At 37.4% G+C, this 27265-nt stretch overlaps 1 protein-coding gene across 2 annotated transcripts in view; it reads right to left on the reverse strand.

Moving 5' to 3' along the window:
- Positions 1-27265, reverse strand: part of N (neurogenic locus Notch protein) — a 481045-nt gene that overhangs the window by 288118 nt on the left and 165662 nt on the right. For both annotated transcript variants that reach the window (XM_076327069.1, XM_076327068.1), the window contains exons 3-4: positions 12539-12810; positions 6092-6287 (exon numbers count right to left, since the gene is read on the reverse strand). In XM_076327069.1, coding sequence (XP_076183184.1) covers positions 6092-6287; positions 12539-12810 — 468 coding nt within the window. The remainder of the gene's footprint in view (positions 1-6091; positions 6288-12538; positions 12811-27265) is intronic.

Genomic DNA, 27265 nt, shown 5'->3' on the forward strand with positions numbered 1-27265 from the left:
CGTAATCAGTGACCTGGGAAATATATACCAGTTCTACCATTTTCACCAAACTGTATCTACCATTCTCTTTCCCCCATTTTTGATTTCAGATTGATAATCAGCGCCCTGGAAAACATTCCATACCAATCTCCGTGCAAATCACTGTTTCCATAATGACACTTTGTAACATTTTCCTCGGATTTCGATCGTTTCGTACCACCGTTGGGTTGCAACGAAAGAGGAAAAGCTGGCGCGGCCGTGACGCTCGAGAGGACCGAAGATAGAAAAATGAAGATGTCGGGCAACGTTCGAAGGGGGACGATTTCGTCCGGCCGACAAAGCTTTCTCGCGGCTCCTGACGATGAAAACAAAACGACCAACAGCGTCGTGTACGCGCACACTTACATCCAGCGGCGTCGAGCCGATATAATTCAATATAATGTAGGACCCAGCGACATTATCTGCTCTCGTGCAGTCAGCTCGACTTGGGCCCCGATTAATCTCGACTCGATCTCAACAAAGCGCGGATTTATGTTCTCCGCGCCGCTCCGGCCTTAAGTCCCTCCGCCGGAACCAGTTTTTGGCGAGCTCGTTTCTTTTCCGCGATACACCCCCTCCCTTCACTCCCCCTCACTCCCCCTCACTCCCCCTACCGCCCACCAACCCCTCGTTTTTCCTTTTCCCTTTTCTTTCTCTTCTTTTTTCGCAAACAGATCCCCGTCGTCATCCTCGAAATCTCCCTCCCTTTCTGCGTCGTCCTTCCCCCCTCCACCGCGAGCCCTTAAGGAGGACCTTTCGTGTGACTCGATGGTCTTTGTTTGTTTCGAAGTTTCTTTCTTATCGACTTTATCGAAGCGAATGTGACACTTTCAAGGGGAAATTGTACGAGTTCGGTACTCGCGAGTAATATTTACGTCGTTTAGTAACAAACGCTCGAGGTGGAGAATTGTTCAACGATACGGAAATATTTTAATGAAATATGCAAAACATTTGAGAAACATCGAAACGATTTCTTCGTCTTTGGAAAAGGAGAGCGACGATTCGAGCGGAAATGGTTCACTTTCGAACGAGGTGTGCCATTTCTTGCACACGCGAGGGAACAAGTTGAAAATATTTACAGTTTCTTCAATTTTCGCGCGGACAAATTTTTTTGTGCGTTTTCGAGTGAACATTTGTACGATTACCGTCAATTAGGATGCTGATAATTTATGCGATCCTCTCGAAACAATTTCTATTGCAAATAGTTTGTTCTGTTTCTAGAATAAAGTTCTAAATGTATAAAGTTTTCGAGTGAAAATTTGTACGATTACCATCAGTTAGGATGCTGATAATGATGTGATCCTCTCGAAACAATTTCTATTGCAAATAGTTTCTTCTATTTCTAGAATAAAGTTCTAAACGAATAAAGTTTTGGAGTGAAAATTTGTACGATTATCGTCAATTAGGATGCTGATAATGTATCTGATCCTCTCGAAACAATTTCTATTGCAAATAGTTTCTTCTGTTTCTAGAATAAAGTCTGTGACTCTGCTCCAATGGCTCGTTAATTAATAATATACAATCGAAGCGATTCTAGATGATTGTTGAAATGGTGTTTGGTTAAAACGAAGCATCTGTTTTCGTACCAACGTATGCACGACATTTTTACCTTCCAACTCAAGAACACGTTCCCTTTCGCGATTTCACTTTCTGCAAACTTATCACGGAAGGTCTTCGAAATGTGTATCGAGAGTGGAAGCACCAGATCGTTCGAAGCCGATGAAAATGACAACTCGAAACCGAACAACTTCCACTTGGAATATTTTTGTCCGTGTCAAGATGTAAACTCAATGACTCTCTCTCTAGAATCGAGGAAAACGAAAACGAAAACGATTCTCGACGCATTAGACGATCCCAGAGACAGAATCTGCACAATCACGAGCTTCTACGAGCTGAAGTGTTCGTAATTTTTCTGTAACAAAAAGGGGTACGTCGGAAATTAACAACGAAACGAGAAGAACAATGACTTTCAACTATTGGATAATCCTAGCGATAGCAATATCTCTCTATTCGTGTCATCTCGAGCATCCTTGCATTTCCATAAGTTGAAACTGTATTAACATTGTACCAAGAAGAGGTACTTGAACAATTAACGATGAAGTGACAAGGGTAACGATTTTCAATGCGGATAATGCCAACAAGACCAATGGTACTCCGATACTGATGTCTCTAAGATCACGAGGTCCTTCACTTCACTTACGTCACTTTGAACATTCTTATTTTTACTGTACCAAGAAATGATCCTTCAGAAATTATCGACGAAAGAAGAAGAATAATTTTCAATCGTTCAGATAATCCCAATGATGTCAATATTTCTCTTTTTTTATTATTTTCTCTCTAATTTATAGAATTGTAGCGATAATAGACGATCGTCGAAATGGTACCTGAATGAAACGAAGCATCTGTTTTTTTTTTCATTGTTTGTGAATAAATTCTATTTAGATAGTTTCTTCTATGTGGATTTATGGGTTCAGATTTTTTCGTGCGATTCAATGTCTCGCTCTGTACGATTCGGATAATTTCAAACGATACTTGAAAAAGTATCTAAACGAATCACACGTTCTCGTATCAACGTTTCGACACTTTTCTCTCGTCACTTGGTAACAAATTCTTTTCCTCGTTTTTGCTAATTGAAACTCGAGAAGTGTTCTCAAAATTGTTGCAACGGTACTAAATATACAACTGACAAAAATGACCCGTTCCTCTTCTCGAAGTGGTTTCTTCTACACCGGAAGTTTTTCCTCGAGTGACCTGTTTCGATGACTTTGTACAATTGACAGAATACCAAATGATCTTTAAAAGCAAGTACTAATTTTCGATATTTTTTCGAGAAAGATTCCCTCTCAAATTTTCACTTTTCGTGAATTGTCAAGAAAAGTCCCCAAAAAAGGTTATCGGGACCACAAGGTCCGAATCGCATAAAAATGGCGCGAGTACAGGATAGAACAAAGATGACAGAATTCCAAATCATTTGTACAAGTACTAATTTTCGATATTTTTCCCAGCAAGATTTCCTCTCAAGTGTTCACTTTTTGCGAGCTGTCGAGAAAAGTCCCTCAGAGAGCATCAGATCCGGATCGCATGAAAATGGCGCGAGTACAGGATAGAACAAAGATGACAGAATTCCAAATCATTTGTACAAGTACTAATTTTCGATATTTTTCCCAGCAAGATTTCCTCTCAAATTTTCACTTTTCGCGAATTGTCGAGAAAAGTCCCTCAGAGAGCATCAGATCCGGACCGCATGAAAATGGCGCGGTTACAGGACAGAGGATGGGCGACAGAAGTGATTTTTGACGTCGATGCGACGTCGAATTACGAGTAAATCCGTAATGGGCCGTGGGATCGACTCGATGAATCCTCGTTGTTCGACGTCGTTATGCGCTCCGCGTTTCAGCGTCCGTGCTCAATCGGTAATTGCGGCAAAGACGAACGACACTACCGCGGTTCTCTGAGCCCTCATCACCGAGCTCGCTCGTCCGCAACGATATTTCGAGAGGTCGATGCGCTGTATCTGACCGCCGTTTCTCTCCCCTCTAGATATATATGTGTGTATATATATATGTATATATATATTCATTTTTTTATCATTCAACGCGCCGTCGTTGTCGTCGTCGTCGTCGTCGAATCCCATATGCCACAAACGAGTAAATTACCACCGGTTGGAGTTCATCATAAGACGATTAAGTAACCGTTTGTGCACGCGTTCGTGGAAAATATATACTCGAAACTTTATATCATTTCCAGTACAGCGACTGTATTAAATCGTAAGCTACGAAACGACCTATCCTTCGCCCCGTAGAGGCACTCTCAACCGGTAATAACCATTAGGATAATTGCTTGGTCGTTGATGGAAAAAAAAAGAAGAAATGAAAGAAGAAAAAATTTTTATGAAAACTCATTGTACGATATTTATTATAACGTCTTCCGTAATTTCGAACTCCTCGTCGGGTAAATAACTGTGACGATCTATAAAGGCGGTATACAAAATCGACGTCGTGCCATTTTTCAGTTCGGACGCGAGCGATTCGTTATAATTAAACTTACACCGTTGGACGACTAACTGTGCACGATTCAACGCGTTAAAAATAAAAGGTTTCCATTCCGGGGTTGTAAAAAACATTACACGCGGCCGGTTAAACTTAAATTATAACGAAAGAGGAATTATAAACGAGAACGATACCTACTCTTCCTTGTGTGTGTTCGCGTTTCTTTTCTTTTCTTTTCTTTTCTTTTTTCTTCCGTTATATATAGTTACGCTTACCAATATTGCTTTAGTTTTACGGCCGTGCGGGGAAACTTTTAATTTTACGTTTATTCCGGCCGACTTGTAGGTGCACGGATACTCGTACCGCGTATACGTTTAATTACAATTAATTGCAGGTGTTCGAAATGGAAATTGTACGACGATCGTTGATTTTTTATTTCTTTCTTAATTTTATTCGCGATTTCATCAGTACCACGGAATGGACGTAGAGACCGATGGTGACTTCTTTGTATCGCGTTAAATCTTCGCGTAATTTATACAAAGAATTTCGATACTTTCACAATCGAGAGCCGGGTTTTAATTTGTATCGACAATTCCATCGAACTGGAAAATATATGTTTTCTGTGTCTCTTTGAATTTTTTATACAGTCGCGTTTATAACGTCTCAGAGTAGGAATTCGATTGTCAGTACAGAGCTTTATAGTTTCTCTGTATTGTAAAAAAATATTGTCTAATTTTTACAAAAAATTTCGACATTTTCACAGTCCAATGTATGTTTCGCACTTCTCTTTTAATTTTGCGTATTTTTGCATATTTATAACCCTCTAAACAGGAAACTTGGTTGAAAGTAGAGTGCTTTATAGCTCCCGTATATTACACAAAACCCACCCTTAATTTTCATAAAAATACTCCAACGTTTAGCAACAATTCTATCGAACTGAAAAAAAATGTTTCGTACTCTTTTTCTTAATTTTGTGTACAGTTATGTTTACAGCCTTCCACAGTAGGAACTACAACTTGTATTCCCAACGATACCAAAACAGAATATATGTTTCGTATTTTTCTCTCAATTTTTTACACAATTATATTCGCAACACTCTGTCGTATAAACTCACTTAATATTATAGCAAATTATAGTATCTCTACAAGTACAAAATCCCCGCAAAATTTCTCGTAAAAGATTCAAACTTTTTTCAACAATTCCACCAAACTGAAAAATATTTCGCACTTCTCTCCGAGTTCTGTACACAGTTACGTTCACGGTACCCTAGAGAAGAAACTCAGTCGACTATAAATGACTTACAGCTGCTCTATACTGCCCTGAAAAATTCTCGCGTAATTCCTCCCCCTCCGTAAAAAAAGAAATCGACACCTTAACCGAAAACCCCGATTCAAATTCCGCATAAATACATTGTAATTTCTCGTCACTGTTTCGTCCTTGGGCCTGAAATTAACTCGGTACACCGGAACGCTTACAATGTTATGTAAATGTCCGTGATCTAACCACCGACTTAATTCCCACCTCCGGTAAATAATTTGGTAAATATCTGTTACGGTGGCCGAAAATATCCCCCGGTGTCTCCCGGAACGTATCGAGTGAATTTCGAATTAAAATGAAATTTAGTGTTATAAGTTTAATAAGCGAATACGGGTCACGGGTGCGTACTGTATAATTACACGACATAATGTCGCGTAGTTGGCGGAAAACTTGAAGAGATACACTGTCCCTGACGCGGTTTCGGAGTCCCGACGTTAGGCTACACACCACGGGTCGCAAGCGAGGAGCCACGCGGAGCGAGATTACGATCGGGCCTGTCGGTGATAAAAATTTATGCTAACTACAAAGCGGCGACGATACGGATCTTCGAAGAATGAGAGGGGCGGGAACGAGGAGACGGGAAGAGAAAAAGAGCGAGCGAGCGAGTGAATAAATGAACGATAGAGAAAGAGAGAAGGCGAAATTGAGTCGCGGCGAGTGTTTTATCGAAAAAGCCCCGAAAGCGAGGCGCAGGCGCAATTTACGTTCGAAGGTGATATGTAAAAACGGTGGGCAGGGAAGCCAGTTAACGATGTCGTTCGACTTACTTGTAAGATCCGTGAATGTTCTTGCAGGAGCCGTATCTGCACGGGTTCCTGTCGCATTCGTCGATGTCGTCCGCGCAATTCGGCCCCGTAAAGCCGGGTGCACACGTGCACTTGTAGCTGTCCTCGAGCGAGCGACACTCGGCCCCGTTTCGACACGGCGACGAGGCACAGTGGTCTTGTCGTTCGCAGTGGTCGCCTGAAACGCAAAAAGAGAAGAGGAAAAATATATAAAACCCGTGACGAGACTCCTTACACTTTAACGGTGAAAACCGAGGGACCGTATCGCGAGGGAATCTCGAGCGAACTCGGAGTACCACGGGCTCTACTATAAATCGAACCGCGAGGAAATTCTCCGCTACGGAGATGCCCAAATTTTTAACCGAGTAAGAGATACCGGATACGAGCAACCGTGTAGCCGATTCGCTCGTCGATGTTTACTCGATCGATGAGATAAAATTTTGCTTCGTGTTCTTTATCGTAAGATTGAAATTTTTATTTTTTTGCGCAGAGAGACAGAGACGAAATATTGTCACTTTTAGCGTTGTGTATTTTTTTTTATGGTCAGTTCAAAGTATGGTCGTGGATCTTGAAACGTAGGTATTAATGTTACAATTTTGTTCAAATTTGTAGCAAATTTTTAACCGAGTAAGAGATACCGGATACGGGCAACCGTGTAGCCGATTCGCTCGTCGATGTTTACTCGATCGGTCAGATAAAATTTTCGTTCGTCTTCTTTATTGTAAGATTGAAATTTTTATTTTTTTGCGCAGAGAGACAGAGACGGAATATTGTCACTTTTAGCGTTGTGTATTTTTTTTTATGGTCAGTTCAAAGTATGGTCGTGGATCTTGAAACGTAGGTATTAATGTTACAATTTTGTTCAAATTTGTAGCAAATTTTAAACGAAGTAAATGATAGTGGATACGGGCAACCGTGTAGCCGATTCGCTCGTCGATGTTTACTCGATCGGTCAGATAAAATTTTCGTTCGTCTTCTTTATTGTAAGATTGAAATTTTTATTTTTTTGCGCAGAGAGACAGAGACGGAATATTGTCACTTTTAGCGTTGTGTATTTTTTTTTATGGTCAGTTCAAAGTATGGTCGTGGATCTTGAAACGTAGGTATTAATGTTACAATTTTGTTCAAATTTGTAGCAAATTTTAAACGAAGTAAATGATAGTGGATACGGGCAACCGTGTAGCCGATTCACTCGTCGATGTTTACTCGTTCGGAGAAGTAAAATTTGATTTCATATTATTACACATTGTAAAATATAAATTTTCATCGTTACGTAACAAGAGAAATACACAAAGTGAAAAGAAATTTTAAATGGATATTTTGGTTATTTCTACGCAACGTCGTGAGAAATAAAGAACTAAAGTATTATTACAAACGGTTGTTCTTTGTTCTCGTTTGGAATAAAATTTGCCCAATGTTGAAATTCTAATAACTATTATAAAGTAGGATTATAAGTTCACATCCACTTTGTAAATTACAATATTCTAGATACAATACACTCACAAAGTACGTGTTTTGTGCCTATTTGGTATAAAAATGAGAAACGTACACTTTATTTTCGAAACCGAAACAAGAGTACCTCTAAATCGGTATCTCGGAACTCTAAAATCGGTACAAAATTTAAATTACAGTTCACTCTAAAAGAAAAAAACAAGAATTACACACATCTGGACAAATACGACAAATAATACAAAGCGACGCGAATAATAAATTTTCACGAGAAAAAAGTAAATTACAGCCTGTCGTTAATGCTTCGTGGATAATTAACGAGATGCAACCGATCGAATATGCAAATCGCATACGTAGTCCGGAGATCAACAGAATTACATCAGCTGCGGGACAGCTTCCGACTGGTTGCATATTTTTGAAATACCCGCTCGATAAAACAGTACGCGGTATCCGTTGCTTAGGAGAAATTGAATTTTATCGACCAGAATCCCGTAGAATGGCACAAGTTGTACGTTTATCTATCCGGAGAAGGTGCATCCGTTGCGTCGTCGGTCTCGATAAATGATAATCTCGTTCGATAAATATTTCCTCGGATTCGAAGCTACCGCGCGTAAACATCAATTATAATTACGTTCGTGAAATTATAACACTTGCTCCGAGCGTAAACGCGGTCTTTACCGTGGACCGAATAGTATACGTCCCCTTAATTGCTGTTAACGAGCATCCTGCCGGGGATGGATACGAGCCTGGTGCGAGTGTTTCGCGATTCTTACGAATCTCGTCGATAGAGATCACCGCGAAGACAAGGATGAATCTGCTTGGTATTTCGTGGCCGGTTCTGCTCCCTCGCGAGGGGAGATATCGTTTAAGATGGCGGTAGCACTGACCAAGTCGTCCTGTCTACCTAAAGTCCCATCCCTACCTACTCCCGGGTCCACTGATTAGTGGAACTAATTACCGGAGTCGCTGCTCGCTACCTTGGATCTAAGATGTCTTTGCTCCTCGATCTGCACAGTGCACCCGCTATGCGCCAGTGGTGCTCCAATTCGCGCAAATTGGTACACGACCATTTTGCGAGTATTTTTATTAAAAATTATTATTAGAATCGTAGTATTGGTAATACTTTTGCTAGTATTTCTTATTACAAATTATTATTAGAATCGTAGTATTGGTAATACTTTTGCTAGTATTTTTTATTACAAATTATTATTAGAATCGTAGTATTAGTAATACTTTTGCAAGTGTTTTGATTACAAATTATTATTAGAATCGTAGTATTAGTAATACTTTTGCTAGTATTTTTATTAAAAATTATTATTAGAATCGTAGTATTGGTAATACTTTTGCTAGTATTTTTTATTACAAATTATTATTAGAATCGTAGTATTGGTAATACTTTTGCTAGTATTTTTATTAAAAATTATTATTAGAATCGTAGTATTAGTAATACTTTTGCAAGTGTTTTGATTACAAATTATTATTAGAATCGTAGTATTGGTAATACTTTTGCAAGTATTTTTATTAAAAATTATTATTAGAATCGTAGTATTGGTAATACTTTTGCTAGTATTTCTTATTACAAATTATTATTAGAATCGTAGTATTAGTAATACTTTTGCAAGTATTTTTATTAGAAATTATTATTAGAATCGTAGTATTAGTAACTATTGTTAGTATCGTTGTAAGAGGAGTACGAGTCCTAATCGAGACCTAACGACCATTTTACAAGTATTGTCATTAAAAATTATTATTAGAATCGTGCTATTAGTAACTATTGTTAGAATCGTTGTAACAGGTATACGAATCCTAATAGAGAACTAACGACCATTTTACAAGCATCGTTATTAAAAATTATTATTAGAATCGTAGTATTAGTAACTATTGTTAGAATTGTTGTAACAGGAGCACGAGTACAATTGACGAGTCGGGGACAGTTAAAGTAACTTTTGAATATGTATAAAATAATAACTTTGAATAGTAGTAATTTTTATACGTAAACCTCGTATGTTTGATACATTACTTCCCAAAAAATTGTATCAATCGCATAGAAAAGTTAATGGATAAATTTTTATAATTTCAACCTACGTAAAATCTCTTAAGAAGGCCCCTAAGTTGATGAACAATTCCTTGAAAACTCTACCAAAAACTAATTCGTTATTTCGTAATTGTCGATAACCACTAGAAAAGAAAAAGTATAATGAGATCCCTAATTGAGATAAGTATTTTTACGGGTCGAAATACGGAGAATTTTACAAAATTGCACTAAAAAAAAATGAAGCAACAACAATTATTACACATGTTTTAAAATCACCGCCTGTCTCGAGCGACGATCTACCAAGTTTCATTATGTCAAGGTGTAAGCAGCGAAACGAAACACGCGTGAGAACCACTGGGCCAAAGGTACCGCCACAGCGAAACGCCGCATTGCTCTCCGCCAATTATCCAGCACCACGAACTTCTCTCTTCCTCTGTCTTGGCTTTCCTTCTTCCTCTTTCTCTTCCGCTAAATTCCTCCTGCCCCTTGGATTTATTCGTCAAGGGGGCACGTGCCCCCGCGCAAAAGACTATCCGGAAAAGAATCTCTCTCTCCCTGATCGTGCAAATTCGCTTAAAGAGAAATTCTCGTAAACGAAGATCAACTCAAACTGAAATTTTTCAAATAAAAATTTGCTCAAAGAGAAATTTTCTCAAATGGAAATTCGCTGAAACTGAAATTTCCTTAACCGGAAATTCGTTCGAAGAAAAATTTACACAATGAGGAATTTGCTCAAACAGAAATTCACCCAGACAAAAATTTGTTCGAACAGAAATTTGCTCAAAGAGAAATGTACTTAAATGGGAATTCACCCAAACAGAAATTTGCTCAAAGAGAAATTTGCTTAAATAGAAATTCATTCAAATAGAAATTAGCTGAAAAAGAAATTTGCTCAAAGAAAAGTTTACAGGATAAGAAATTTTTTCACACAGAAATTTGTTCAAAGAAAAATTTTATTAAATAGAGATTCACTCGAAAAGAAATTTGCTTCGCTAGAAATTCGCTCAAAGAGAAATTTACACAACGAGAAATTCGCTCGAACAGAAATTCGCTCAGACAAAAATTCGCTGAAACAGAAATTTCCTCAAAGAGAAATATTATATGTTCAAAGAAAAATTCGCTAAACAGAAATTTGCTGAAAGAAAAATTTCTCAAAGAGAAATTCGCTGAAAGAGAAGTTTCCTTGAACGGAAATTCGCTCGAAGGAAAATTCATCCGAATAGAAATTCGCTCGAATGAAAGTTTGCTCGAGGAAAAATTTGCTGAAACAGCTCGCTTCGACTTCATCGATCACTGCCACGATAATCTCTTTAATCGATCGATTTATAGTCTACGTCACCGGTCCAGCGCCGCCTTGTTTACTCGGCGCGTTTTATTCCGAACGCGCGCCGATGATGCGAGATCACGCGAACGTTCCCGTGGAAGGAGTAGGATCTCCGGGCTCTCTGTTCTCTATTCGCATAGTCGTATCCCGCTAATGAGCGAAACAATGCGAGTACCGTGATTACCACACAGGTTTTATCGTTCCACCTATCGCGTAACCTTGCCACCCGACCTACGCGAATCGATGGGATTTGTCGTTACGATGATGACTAACGCGACGCGCGTTATTCATTCACGGATTTAATATATCGCGTGCACAAACCCGAGGTCCGCCTTTCATTTATTTAATTACAGTCCGGCATTGTGAATTCCGTCCCGGTGGAAGCCTCCGAATGTCGTAATAATACGTTACGACTGCGATCGCTGCCCACGGAACGTTCAAGAACGTGAAATATTTTCGTTTCGATTCAATCATACGAGAAAACGACCTTCGTTGTTTCAACGAAGTAAAAAAAAAAAGAGTCCAAACGTGTCCGTTTGAAAAAATGCGATTACACACTCACCGCGCGCACATTTCTGAAGGTGATCGTACAATTCCCGGTGTTTCTAGGAATTGTTACATTTTTTATGCTCCTGGACTTGGGAGTATCGAGTACTCGAATAACACGAATTATTTTGGACACGAATAATTTTGGACTTGGAAATACAAGTATTCAAATTTCTGTAAATACTATGAACTTAGTGACTACCTCCAGAAATTACCAGTTACAATAAGTAGAAACAAACACACTTTATCGAATGTATCTTCCATTTCTATACATTAATGTTAATAATAACGGTTCTTGGTTATTGGTTAATATGGTACTATCTTAACACTCCTGAATTGCATAAAAGAATGCAGTATCGAAAAGAAAAAGAAATAATGAAACATAATGTACAGAAATAGAAGTAAATGCACCTAATCGTAAGAAATAAGATGCAGTTGTTAACTTAATATAGAAAATAGTAAAAGAGTGGAAGAAATACCCGATAAGAAAAAAAGGAAGAAAAACAAACACAGCACTCCTTGAAAATACAATTCATCTGATACTTGAATTTACTACACGTTCGATACTCGGGTGAAATAATTTCCTCGTAACAAATTACGTTCTCTCTCGCACGAATGTCGAACCGTTTACCATGACTGATCGATTCCCAAAGATACGATTGCCGATCGCGCGAAAATTGAACGAAAAATATCGCTGGTCCAACGTCGACGCGATTGCTGCGCTTGTAAAATAACAATTCCACGGAAGGTTGAGGAGAAAACGAGCAACGAGATAACGTGGTATTTATATTAGCGAAACGCGGTCGTAAAATATTGTAGGTTTTTCAATGTCGTCGCGAAATCGCGCAAAAATATCGCGACGTATCGGCCGGCGTGCCGCTTAATTATGCATGCGACTTTTTCTTCTGCGGATAAATTTTGTCGCTTTATTACTCAATCGGTTTTCGGTGTATTCACCGATGAACACACGGTCGAACGTCTTTTTACCCGTCCGTAAGTTTTACCTCGGCACTTGGACACTTTGTCACGCGACGACGCCGAGGTTTTAAGGAGTTAAGTCATTAAAATCCCTTACCTGTGTATCCGGTGGCGCAGGTGCAAACGTACTCGCGGAGCGACTTCAGATTGCAAGTGGCACCGTTCAGACACGGCGATGAGTCGCATGCGTTCTCGATCGGTATCTCGCAGAGGCTCGCGGTAAAACCAACGGGGCAGGAACAGGTGAACGATGGTGTCCCACCCCCGATGCTCTCCTTCACCCTGCAGGAGCCACCGTTCTGACAACGTGGACCCGTGTGACAGGGGTTCAGGTGCTGGCAGTACTCGCCCACGTACTTCGACGTGCAACTGGAACAAAGAGATACCGCGACGTCAACAACGAACCAACGACGAGTTCCCTCGATCGAGAATCGGACATTTTCAAATTCTTTTTGAAAACATTCCTTTTTTTTATTTTGAAAACATTCCTTTATTTTGAAAACATTCCTTTATTTGGAAAACATTCCTTTCTTTTATTTTGAAAAATTTCTTTATTTTGAAAACATTCCTTTTTTATTATTTTGAAAACATTCCTTTATTTTGGAAACATTCCCTTTTTTATTTTAAAAACATAAAGGAATATTTCAAAATGTTTTCAAGGAATGTTTTATTATTTTGAAAACATTCCATTTCTTTATTTTCAAAACATTCCTTTCTTTTATTTTGAAACATTTCTTTATTTTGAAAACATTCCTATATTTTGAAAACATTCCTATATTTTGAAATCATTCCTTTATTTTGAAAATATTCCTTTTTTATTATTTTGGAAATATTCCTTTTTTTTTTTATTTTGAAAACATTCCTTTATTTTGAAAACATTCTTTTATATTCAAAACATTCCTTTTCTTTTATTTTGAAAACATTCCTTTCTTTGTTTTGAAAAGATTTCTTTTTTTATTTTGAAAACAATCCATTTTTTATTTTGAAAACATTCCTTTACGATTTAGGAAATTTCACTGAGGTTAAAGCGAACAGCTTCGTCTCCCTTACCAGGTGTTGTTCATTATTGTTCAACCCTTTGGACTCGAGAGGAGATCCTCGGTCGCCATCTAATTCAGTGTACTATTTTCCATCCGGGAAAACTTCGTGGTTTGGAATTCAAATTGGAATTTAAATATTACGTTCTCGTAGAATGTAAACGCATGTATGGGAAGTATGTAAAAGTGTTCCGTTCCAGATTAATTTTACGACTTGAAGGATTTTCTCGAGGCGTCGGTTTCTGATAGCAAAGAAGCCTCGAGTGCAAAGGGTTAACTGTGAATAAAAAGAACTCAAAGTTTGCTTCTGGGGGCAAAACACTTTGGATTCAACGAGTTTACCGTGACGAAGGATAATTGTTCCGATACAAGTGTTCACGATTGTTTTAATCTTGGTGTACTTTTATGTGTACTTTCTTTCGTTACGAAAGAAACAATTGTAGGAAATTTAACGGAGTATACTTGAAGGAAGTTACTTATTTGTTTGAGAAAAATTACCGAAAATATTGTTTGGAATTTCGTTTTCCAAAATGGAGAATATATAATTTAATAAAATGTTTCTACACTCTAAAAAAATCGAATATAATAGAGTTCTCGAAATATAAAATACTTGTATGACATAGTCGTAGACTCTCTGTTAATACAAACGTTACATTGTTTTCTCCTTTGACGTTTGTTCGTTCTCAAAGAATACTAAATACGAGGAAACGCTGATAAGTAAGTACAATATTGAAAATTAGATAAATTTACTCTCGATGAGTGACTAAAAAATTCCCAAGATTTTACATCTGTGTTCTCAAGTTTCTGTAGAGTTGAATAATTTCAAGTTGTACGCTACGATACGTCCAGACATTCGTGAAGAACAATACGCGTAGGAAAAAACACCTCGAGTGATGCTCCATAGGTTTGCATTCGAATTTTGTAGTAAACTTGTCCCGACTGTAAATATATTCAAACGTTTCGTCGTTCCCGTATACCGAAACGGTCTTCATATTTCACGCAACCATCGAATAATCTTGTAGCCGGTTTTAATGGCTTGTCTCGGAACACTTTCGTAAGTTATTTTTAAACTTCGCTAAATTGGCCAGGCATCTCGTGTCCCCTTCCCCCGAAATCTGCACAAAAATCGTATAAAAATAATCTCGCGAGAAAAGTCGAAGAGATTCGAACACGTCGGGTTATGATATCTCCGAATCAGCGAATTTCAGTTTCACATTCCATTCCTCGCTTTCGTGTCGCAAGCTAGAGAAACCGGGGGAACGAAATTCAGCTCACGGATGAGTCGTCCTCCTCGGCCGGTCTCAAAGAGAACTCTAATGTCTTCTCGCGAAATGGAACGATCATTTCGTTGCGGTCAAGGCTTCCACGAAAGGTCCAGAAAGCGGAAGACCGCGGCCAGGTTCACCCAACACGTGTTATTAGATCCGTCGAGTGTCTATCTAAAATTCGCGTTGCAACAGTCTCGCGTGGAATCGTTGCGAAAAACTCGTTGCTCGATATATAGAGAGTTTTCCAATAAGAGAGATAGAGCTTTGAATCGTCACAGTCCAAGATGGAAGTTTTTATTAAATTATTCGCAGAAATTAACCGTGAAATTTTAAGGCCTAGAATAATCATGGATTTCTGTTTAATATACACTTCTATGTATTGGTAACTGTTTATACGAAATGTTAACTATAGAGTTTTTCAATGAGAGAAATTGAACTTTGAATCGTCACAGACCAAAATGGAATTTTTTGTTAAATTATTCGCAGAAATTAACCGTGAAATTTTAAGGCCTAGAATAATCATGAATTTCTGTTTAACATACACTTCTATGGATTGGTAACTGTTTATATGGAATGTTAACTATAGAGTTTTTCAATGAGTGAAATTGAACTTTGAATCGTCACAGTCCAAGATGGAATTTTTTGTTAAATTATTCGCAGAAATTAACCGTGAAATTTTAAGGCCTAGAATAATCATGAATTTCTGTTTAACATACACTTCTATGTATTGGTAACTGTTTATACGGAATGTTAACTATAGAGTTTTTCAATGAGAGAAATTGAACTTTGAATCGTCACAGTCCAAGATGGAATTTTTTGTTAAATTATTCGCAGAAATTAACCGTGAAATTTTAAGGCCTAGAATAATCATGAATTTCTGTTTAATATACACTTCTATGTATTGGTAACTGTTTATACGGAATGTCAACTATAGAGTTTTTCAATGAGAGAAATTGAACTTTGAATCGTCACAGTCCAAGATGGAATTTTTTATTAAATTATTCGCAGAAATTAACCGTGAAATTTTAAGGCCTAGAATAATCATGAATTTTTGTTTAATATACACTTCTATGTATTGGTAACTGTTTATACGGAATGTCAACTATAGAGTTTTTCAATGAGAGAAATTGAACTTTGAATCGTCACAGTCCAAGATGGAATTTTTTGTTAAATTATTCGCAGAAATTAACCGTGAAATTTTAAGGCCTAGAATAATCATGAATTTTTGTTTAATATACACTTCTATGTATTGGTAACTGTTTATGTGGAATGTTAACTATAGAGTTCTCTGTTATTGAATTATCAGAGTCGCACGACATTTGTATTCAATAACGTTTTTGCAAATTATACATTACTATGAAACACAGTGGCTCACTGCGTTGAAGTTATTAAAATTTATTATCGAACTTTTGTTCATTCGAAGCACATTTCGTGCACGTGATCGACCAATGGATCGTGCAATTGATCGATCAATGGAAAAATTCGATACTACTGGTTCAGTCGTCGATCAACCCATTTCGTTATGTATCGACTAAGCACGAATCAGAGAGATCTTCGGAATTCTTTCTCGTATTCGCGTCACCAAATACAATCGTGATGATCATTTAAACGATATTGCACTTCGTGCACAATGTCAACGAACATGCTTCGAAATGGAACAACAAGCACCGAATTATCTCTCGTGGTTTTTATTTTATTTCGATTCAAATCTTCTACCCTTTTTATCGAAAATTATTTTCGGAGTACCGTACACTACACTTCTTTATATTTCGGAGTACTCGATTTTCGAAGAAACCCCTCGTGAATTATACGCCTGAAATTCTCTCGCGACCGTTCAATCGAGCTTCTTCTTTATTGTTTCGTTTAATCGCTCGCTTCTGTCCGCGCGGAGCGAACCACCTGCGAGTAAACGGTCTGTAAAATCTTTAAAAGTCACGAGATCGAAAGAAATTTCTACGAGGTCGGTGACTTGGAGTACTCGAGTGTCGTCCTACGAAAAGGTAGAATCGTGTCGGGCCTTTGCGAGGAAAAGTTGCTTTTTAAGGGATGCCCTAATGGTCACCGGTTCGAGTAGCATCGTGGTCGAAGATCGATCACCCTCTGCTTGGAAACGATCGATGCGAGGAAGAAACGAGAAACGAGTCTCTTTAAGGGTAGCTCTTGATCGCGCGATTGGAAAAATTCTAAGAGGTACCACCTCGGTACAAGAACCGATTTTTACCTCGATATAAGGACACGAGTCTTCTCCGCCACTGTCGCAAGGGGAAACCGAACAGAAATGAACGTTTCTCGACGTACATTTCGAGTAATTTATTCTATTATGTGAAATACATTTTTACGCTCTGTATTTTCGACAATTCTCGATATACGATCACTTTTGCAAAGAATCTAGAAACGTACAATTTGTGGCCAGATTTACTATAGAGTATCCATAGTTGATTTTTACGTACCATGTAACGATATATTTGAAAACTACAATTGTGAATTTAATGGAATTGGATAAAAGTTTTGCCGAAAAAACACAAATTATTCAAGGGACCGTTTCTCTTTCTTGCGAACAAGTGTATCAATTCAGGTAATAATATAATTGTTCGCCAAAGAAAAAGTCTGACGAATGTATAAAGAAAAATTGTGCAAATTTTCACACGCGACTCTCACCCTCGGATCGAAGTATCTTTGCAGATCGTTCTCATAATAACTAACGATTAATACTGATACTTTCTTAATTTTCACTCGTTAAATTATACTGAATACGTACGAGAGAAAAAATAAGCAAAACGGTTGAATTGTATTAGTAGTCTTGAAATAGAAAAACAGTTGGCAAGTTGAGACAGAGAAAGATCACTTCCCGGTAGAAAATGGCCACCCACCCTCGATACAGCGACGCGAGAGGATCACGATTGTTCAAGATCGTCGTGTAGGGGTATTACAGTACACTCGCGACTCGAATCCCTCGAATCGAATATTCCCGCGACATTTTCCAACGACAGTCGACAAATTGGAGCCGCTCGCTAAGTGGAACGACTTGTTCACCTCGGCTTTAGAATGTGACGGAATTAGAGTTTCTTGCGCGACATGGAATTCATGTACGATTGGCCGAGCAAGTCGTGAGTTATTCAAACGAGGTAAAACACATTCGCGTTAAGATGACTCATAAGAATTTGCATATCAAGATCAACGTCGTTTCTATGTTAAACGCCGTTCCTCTTTTTATCGTAGACAATAATTGATGCCCGAGCTATTGACCGGTGGATCGCTCGGTTTCCTTAAGTTTCAGGTTTGTTAAACTGAAAATTGGAATGGGAAGAGTGTAATGCGGTGAGTTACACGGTCGTCGTTGAAACTTGTCGTTTTCTTTCCACGGGCCGTGATAAGTAATCGCCAACATAAAGAATTCCCCGACGCGATTTATAATACTTACGATACTCGAAACACCGACGTGACTATACCAGCGACAATTATTTTTCTACGCACCGCTTTGAGATTCCGCTCGCGAAAAAACTCCCATTACATCGAATAATTCCACATTACAACCGGTTTCTAATCGTATCGACCCTTTGCTTTACGAGTTTGTTTAAATCGAACGTGCTTGTATAAAATAATATTATTTTATTTCATTCGTAGGGGCAATCGTTGGAAAGAAGACTCAACTATTTACGTGTACGTGCGAAGATACGAAAAATATGTACGGTTTCACACGGTAGATTTATTTGGCAATTGAACTATTCTCAAGTTTAATAACTAACCGTATTTTTGACAATATCGTATTGTCAGAATTAAGTGTAACAGAGAGAACTTAATATACGTATACTTAATATATGTATACTTGACTCATTTCCACGCAAGGGATCGATGACAAATTTTTTTTCACAAAGTTGCAAAATTGCAACGTACCTATATAAATGGAAGGACATCGAATAAAATTTTAAACAAATTTCGCTGTTTCTTTCTAAATAAAAGATCAATTTCGAAATAAAAATTCCTCTCGATCGACTACCCAAAAAACATGATTCCCTCAACCGACACCGTCTCGACTCCTTTCCTTCTAAATTATCACAGAAATAAACCTTCGAAACAAAAAATGTTAACATCCTCGCAGAGTCAGCCTCGCTATAGAGCCACGAGAAAATCCAGCCAACATAATTATACCTCGAGACGTACAATACCTCTGTGAATAAAAGGCCATCGAATCGAATTTTGAATAAATTTCAACGATTCCTTCCAAATAAAAGGACAATTTCAAAATAAACATTCGACTCGATCGACTACCCAAAAAACATGATTCCTTCAACCGACACCGTCTCGACTCGTTTCCTTCTAAATTATCACAGAAATAAACCTTGGGAAAAAAAAAAGAAAAAAAATGTGTCGACATCCTCGCAGAGTCCTTCACCTCGCCATAGATCCAGGAGGGAAACCACCATCCAACTTAATTATATCGCGAAATTCCATTCCTCGGTAGTTATCTTTTTCTACTTCGGTCGAGCAACGGAACTCTACATAAAATCAGGTTTCTTCGAGTTCGCGGTACGAATAAAAATGTACGGTGCAAAAGACGGGTACGCATCGGCGTCCATTGTTGAGGGGCACAGCTGGTTCCGAGTTAGTTCACGCAGCTTCACCGCGGCTTCTTCTAGGAGTGTATATCGCGTATGCGAGCGCGCTTAGAAAGCTGCAGCCGGTATCTCTATAAACGGAAGCGACGATTCCACGGCCATTATTTGCCCGCAGCGAGTTTCTTCTGGACTACCGGTCCGGGCTGAGAGCACGTTGAGCACCATCGGTTGGATTTATTGACTTCTATCTGTGAATATTCCCTTCTAAGCACCGCAGGGACGTAACGAACACACCGTGGTGCCACCGAGTGTCGCGTGTAGGAACATTACACGCCGTGTACCTCCTACGGGATGTATTACTTTAGCAGAGCTACGAGCGGCTTGTGAAACACCACTCGCGCATTTCCTAACGGTTTGAAGAATCGTTGGAGTTTCGTCGACGAGCAACAAGACCCAGGCTACTCGTAAAACGGCCTTTTTCTTAATATTTCGTAAGAGGTCGTTTAGGAAACATTTAGGAACGATCGACCGTTACAGTGTGGTAAAATTGATTATTTTTTTTCTTTTATTTTAAGTGACGTTGAGCGGTGAACTTGTATCCGGGGAGAGTGATTTTTTCATGTGTAAACGATCATTGGAAACGTGTCGTGGATCGTTAAAAGTGGACTTGATATTTCGCGAGAAATCGTATCTATACTTAAATCGATCGTTTTTGTGTAAGAAAGTTGCTTCTTTTTTTTTATTTTTAGCGAAATTGGTCGATGAACTTGTATCCGGGGAGAGTGACGAATTATTTCAGGAATTGAATTTGAAATCTTGGCATCACCGTTAAATATTTTTCTATTTTTGTAAATTATTAAAAGTGAAGTTAATATTTCGCAATCTTACGAATGATTGGTCGTTTCCATGTAGAAAAGTACAACTTGCTGGTGATTTTCGAAGCAACTCGTACCGAGGGAGAGTAGTGATTTTATTCCAGGAATCGATTTTCTTTCTATTTTGGCAAGTGTTTTTGTTCCAATTTTTACTTAAAAAGGTGTTGCAAATTATCCGGTAACCTCGAGCTACAGAACTTCATTGTTGATCATTGTTTATTCTAAACCACAACGTTTAGAACATTAGGCACAATTTTCATCTCCATTTGAGATTTATGTGCGTGAAAATTTCTTTTGGAAATTTGAGAGAGAAAGAAAACTATATTCTATCTTGCATATCCACAAGAACATATCAAAGTCGTGTTTTATAATTTAATTCTTCAAAAATAAATACCGAGCAATTTATTTTCCAAAAAGTAAAAGAACAACACTCTGTCCTTTATCTAAAAAATACACCGAAGCTAAACGATTATATTTGATGTAAAAAGACACTTTGGATTAGAATAATGTACGTCGTCGTGATCAAAATACGCTTTCTCAAATTTCAACAATGGACCCGTAAAATGATCGAACGCTCGTTACAGGGAGTAGCAAAATAATTTCGAAAGAGAATTTAAGATCGTAGCGCATTCAATTATTCGGCTCGAATCGTGAAAATAATTCCCAGCGAAGCATTTGAATAAAGTTGTATGTTTATGTGCCCCTCTAACCGGTATGAACGCAGTCATCTCGCCATGCTGCCGTGTCAAGTACACTATAATTATACTATCGCGTACGCGTTGCTCTATGAAACCGGACAGTAATTTTATTGACAAATGTGGGACACGCGTCCCATGATTTAGCGAAAATACGAGTTTCGAGCGTTTCCTTTCGTTGGTTGTTTTCTATGAGCCTGGAATATAAATCCGAACGATTTAAAAAAAGTGTCGTTTGCTCCGAGCGGAGCAGAATAAATTAATGATAAATAATGCAGTACCATTCTCTCCGAATACAAATAAAGCGAGTATCGCAACGATTTAAGAATACCAACGCCGTCGAGTATCCTCGTCGTTGATAACAATAAAGATCGATCGTAAGAGTAACGACGACCTATTAAATAATACATAGTTGAAACAATCTTTAAAATTACTCTTAAAATAATCCAAGAAACGTAAACGATGTACCAATTCACACCAGATGGGAATAGGGAAGAAGTTACAAGTATAAATGAAAATGAAATATACAAACTGCACGCATAAAAATACGTACAATGCAACTCGAAGACGTAAATCGTTACTTGGAGTGAAAATTATTTATTCTTCTACGATCCACACCGATCGATCGCATCCTCTATAATCTACGCTAAAGTACACGAAAGACGATATAGTATCGATCGAATTTTCGGATACGCGTGGATAAATTGCACAGCTTTCCAAGGACGACAATTTCTAACCGAAACGAACGTCCGATATTCCATCGAAAGGAATAAATTCAAGCGAGAATAATATCAGTCACGGTTGTCCAAACGTACGACCGTATTGTGTTTCGCTCTGTAACGTTTCCGTTCGTCGAACAAATATTTCATCTTCCCTTGGAGGGACTCGGCCCCTATTTCAAGCGTTCGCATTGAATCGAAAACTCGACGCTGGATTTCCATCCAGCGTCTCTGGAAACTCGGGACCACCAACGTGCCACTGTTGCGAACGTCTACGCTACTGTTGCTTCGCGTGTGTTCATCCGCACGCGAATATGATTGCATCAAAGAGTGGTGTGTACGCGCAGCATGTATCAATCAGAGACTTCACGGGCAGTAACGTTCCGTCCGGTAGCATCATCATTCTGCTTTGTTGCCTCTTGGAGAGCAACGTTATTTAAAAGAAGAAGAAACGAAGGCACTTTATGGTTGACCATTCTCTCTGGTAATGGGCAACCTCGAGGCGGCTCCACGACACACTGCAAGATTTATTCCGCTCGACGTGCGTGCGCATAACGCGTATCAATCGTAATCTACCAGCGTTGAATGCGCGTGTTTCTTAAATTTCATCTTATCGTTCGCGAAATCGAAACGGACTTAGAACCGACTGGTGGAACTTTCATCATTTTTACGGGGAAGGAACGACACAGCGTTTGCTCGATCTTGGCTGCAGCAGAATACGTTATTGCGTGTTTCGTGTCATTTTAATGAATCTCCCACGATTCGTATCGTTTCGAGAGATTTCACGCGATCGGTGCGATTTTTAATCACAGAATCGTCGAAGCGGTCCATTTGATCTCTTTCGAAAACGTTTTCTTTTAAGTTACTTGATTATTAACGGTGTTCTTGTCTACGATATTCGTGGACAATTATCGAAATAGACGAACGATGGTGGTTGTACATTAATTTGGCCTTTCGTAATTCAATCTCGAAAATACCTATACAGTCCGATACGAATAAGAATACTATTTTAATAGTATATAGTTAATATAATTTGAATAAAATTGTCGTGGACAATTATTGAAATAGATTGTACATAATTTTAATAGTTGCTGTGCAACTGATATCATTTCAATACAATTTTATGTACGTCGTTTTAATAAACTTTACATCACTCGTATAATTTTAGTCGATTTCATTCTCTTTTAATATACGTAATTTATTTCACTTCAATTTAAAGCGAAAATGTTCTTCTCCAGTTTTTCAACCATTTGTGATCGACACTTTTTAAAAGCATATTTATTTTCTTACGGAAAATTGTAGATTTGCGAAGATCGACTCGATATATCGGAAATAAATTTGTACAATTTCATTCGAGATACGTTCGACATCCATTACTTCGTTCGCAAACAATAGATTGAAAATGAAGAGAATTTCGCTCATTTTGTCGGGGGGCTTTGCACAAACACTGAAAAACAATTACAGAGAAATTTAGATCGCTAATCGAGATTCTTGCTCAACGACATAATTATCGTTCCTGTAGAACTATTATCAGATACCGTTGCATTCGTTTCGAACGCACTAAAACTCGAGATTGACGTTGCACATATGGTGCATCGTGAGAGTATTTGAATTCTTACGATCGAAAACTTGAATGTCAAAAGTACGAAGATACGAGAAAAACAATCAACCAAACGCTATGCAACAACACGACGACGAATCGTGTAACAAAACTATGATTTTGAAGAGAAACAACAATTACAAACCTTATACATAACTAAGCTATACGATTCATTAAGAAACAATTCGGGTTAATCTACTACGTACTCCATATTGTACATCGCAAGATGAATCGCTCTAATATTGTCTCTGATACTCGAAAATGAGGCAAGTAACTTTAAATGCAAAAAAAAAAAAAAAATTGTAAGAAATACAATATATTTTTGTAGCTACGTTAAACTAACGACCAGAAAAATGTAATCGTCGGAAATTATATTGGAGAATTGAGTAATTTAGAAATTACACACCCACGTAATTTATGTTAAAGACGAGCCAATTAAATGTTAATGCCTAACAGAGTTATGTTGTAAAACAGTAATTTGCTAAGTTCGATTCTTTCACTTTGCTTCCTCTACAATGTCTAAAATAAAAAAAAGTAATAGTGCAATAGTGATATATTGGTAACGATAAATCGATTTTTCGCTTTTTTCAATGTTTCTCAATGTAACCCTAACAGTTGTTTTTCATTATACCTTAACAACTTTAAATATCCATAATACAAACTTGCATGTTCGCTTCATTATAATTTCCAACCGCGTTCGAATAGATCCCTAGTCGACTACAGTTTCATTTGCCTGTGTGCATAATTAATTCTCCCATAAATTATACCACAACTATATTTAATATTCTTAATACAAAACTTGCGTTCTTTGTATTAGCCTGGTCGACTGTAATTTTATTCGCTTGCGCGAGTAATTATTCCCATATAAATTATACCATAATAATATTTAATACCCCTAATGCAAACATGCATATTCTTTTACTACAATATTCAATCTCGTTTGAATAGTTTTTCAGTCGAGTGCAGTTTTATACGTTTGCACGTATAATTATTTCCCATATGAATTATACCACAATAATACTTAATTTCCATAGTACAATCTTGCATACATTTTTGCCACAATTTTCAACATTATTAAAATCGACCATAGTTTCGTTCACCTGTCCATATTATTATTTCCCATATAAATTATACTACATTAATATTAAATCTAATACGAATATGCATATTCTTTCATTACAATATTTAACAGTGTTCGAATATTTAATAATCGCAATAGTATTTAATTCCCATAATAGAATTATACATACTTTTCTGTTACAATTTTCAATAGTGTTAATTGTGTGGACAGATAAATGAATATATACTCGATAAGGGAAGTTTAATTCCCATATAAATTATACCATAATAGTATTTAATTTCCACGGTGCAATTTCGCAAACTTTTCTTCTCCAATTTTCAATAATAATTGAAAATTAATTTTCAATATTTCCCTTATCGACTATAGATTCGTTCACCTGTCCACATAATTATTTCCCACATAAATTACATCATATTTATTCCCTAAAATTTTCAATAATATCCAAATATTACATTGTTCGACAAATTTTGTCGTTTTTTCCATTCTAAAAAAATACTAGGACACTTCAGCATCGAACAACTATAAATATACGAACGAGTATCTTCTAAAATATAATTATTAACTCTCTCTTGATAGAGAGAGAGAGAGAGAGATAAAATAATTTTATTCGACAATATTCCATATGGAACATTACTGTAACAGTGACCGTACAAATTGCTCCACCTTAAATATTACTAATATTTTCGATTCGACATTTTTACACCTTAACATCTACATTATCGAGCATCAAAGTCTCCCCCTGTCCGTTATAATTTCACGGTCGGTTATAGGTTACAGTGTACACGCTTAGATCCACGATATTTAACATCCGTAAAGTTAAACTTGCGTACTCCGTCCTTAGAATTTTCCATCCGTGTTCGAGTACTTCCCTGGTCGGTCGCAGTTTCATTCGCCATGCGCAAATAATTAATTTCAACCGTCGAGGACCGTATGCGACATACCCAGGTGTTCTTCGTGACCGAAGCCCTCCCCCCTCCCCCCTGCGGCACCCCTGTTCGGGTTTCTATATGCGGAGAGACGCGGTGCAGTCTATAAGGATAGATTGTGCAGCCGCGAGCAAGAAAATCCACCCGAAAGAAGAACGAAAGGACGACTTGTATTTGCGGCGGAATCGTCGCCAGGGCTCTCGATCAGTCTGTAAACACTCGCTCGGAATGTCGCGGACCGATGCGCCGCTGTCGTTCGCGGACGAACGACCAAGTGACAGTGAATTATGCCGCGAACACGATGAATAGTCGTCGATACCAGAACGATTCCACCTCCGACTTTTGCGCAAAAATAACAAACCGAGTGCAGATATACACGCGGCAAAAAACCAACAAACGTGTGTCTCTTGGTCTTGCGAACGCCGATCGAAGAGGGAGAGAGAGTCGGTGATCATAAGCGAGGAGATTACATTCATGGTCGAAGAACCTGTATCGTTCGAATTTTGAACAAGATGATTCAAATTTTGTTCAATCTTTGGGATAACGTTCACTCGAAAAGGGCGCGAAACATTTGAAATTCAACGACGAGGTACGTATCGTAGAAATCAATTGCATTTCACGATGCACACTTTCGATAGGGATGTGTTTACGGTTTTGGAAATAGTAAAATCTGAAATTTTGAAGATATTGAATAGAAAGGAAGAAATTTCTGGAGTGAAGAGAGCGTTGTTATATTTGTTGAATTGGTGTATGTTGGTTAATTTTTGGAATTTTGATACTGGGTTTTGTGGATATATTTCTCGAATCTGAATTTTTAAGAGAATATGAAAAGAAGAAACCAGGGGAAAGAGAATCATAATTTAGTCGAAATTCAAATTTTCCTGGAAAATATTTTTCAAATTATTGAGAATTCGTAAAAGAATTCTCTGAGAAAATATTTTTCAAATTTTTGTTAAGAATTCGTGAAAGAATTCTCTTGGAAAATATTTTTCAAATTTTAGTTGCATAGAGAATTCATGAAAGAATTCTCTCTGAAAATATTTTCCAAATTTTGTTCACGTTAAGAATTCGTGAAAGAATTCTCTCGGAAAAGATTTTCCAAATTTTGGTCACGTTAAGAATTCGTGAAAGAATTCTCTCAGAAAATATTTTTCAAATTTTTGTTAAGAATTCGTGAAAGAATTCTCTTGGAAAATATTTTTCAAATTTTAGTTGCATAGAGAATTCATGAAAGAATTCTCTCTGAAAATATTTTCCAAATTTTGTTCACGTTAAGAATTCGTGAAAGAATTCTCTCGGAAAAGATTTTCCAAATTTTGGTCACGTTAAGAATTCGTGAAAGAATTCTCTCAGAAAATATTTTTCAAATTTTTGTTAAGAATTCGTGAAAGAATTCTCTTGGAAAATATTTTTCAAATTTTAGTTGCATAGAGAATTCATGAAAGAATTCTCTCTGAAAATATTTTCCAAATTTTGTTCACGTTAAGAATTCGTGAAAGAATTCTCTCGGAAAAGATTTTCCAAATTTTGGTCACGTTAAGAATTCGTGAAAGAATTCTCTCAGAAAATATTTTTCAAATTTTTGTTAAGAATTCGTGAAAGAATTCTCTTGGAAAATATTTTTCAAATTTTAGTTGCATAGAGAATTCATGAAAGAATTCTCTCTGAAAATATTTTCCAAATTTTGTTCACGTTAAGAATTCGTGAAAGAATTCTCTCGGAAAAGATTTTCCAAATTTTGGTCACGTTAAGAATTCGTGAAAGAATTCTCTCAGAAAATATTTTTCAAATTTTTGTTAAGAATTCGTGAAAGAATTCTCTTGGAAAATATTTTTCAAATTTTAGTTGCATAGAGAATTCATGAAAGAATTCTCTCTGAAAATATTTTCCAAATTTTGTTCACGTTAAGAATTCGTGAAAGAATTCTCTCGGAAAAGATTTTCCAAATTTTGGTCACGTTAAGAATTCGTGAAAGAATTCTCTCAGAAAATATTTTTCAAATTTTTGTTAAGAATTCGTGAAAGAATTCTCTTGGAAAATATTTTTCAAATTTTAGTTGCATAGAGA

Source organism: Ptiloglossa arizonensis, chromosome 2 (assembly GCF_051014685.1).
Source record: "Ptiloglossa arizonensis isolate GNS036 chromosome 2, iyPtiAriz1_principal, whole genome shotgun sequence".
In the NCBI taxonomy this organism is placed as follows: Eukaryota; Metazoa; Arthropoda; class Insecta; order Hymenoptera; family Colletidae; genus Ptiloglossa; species Ptiloglossa arizonensis.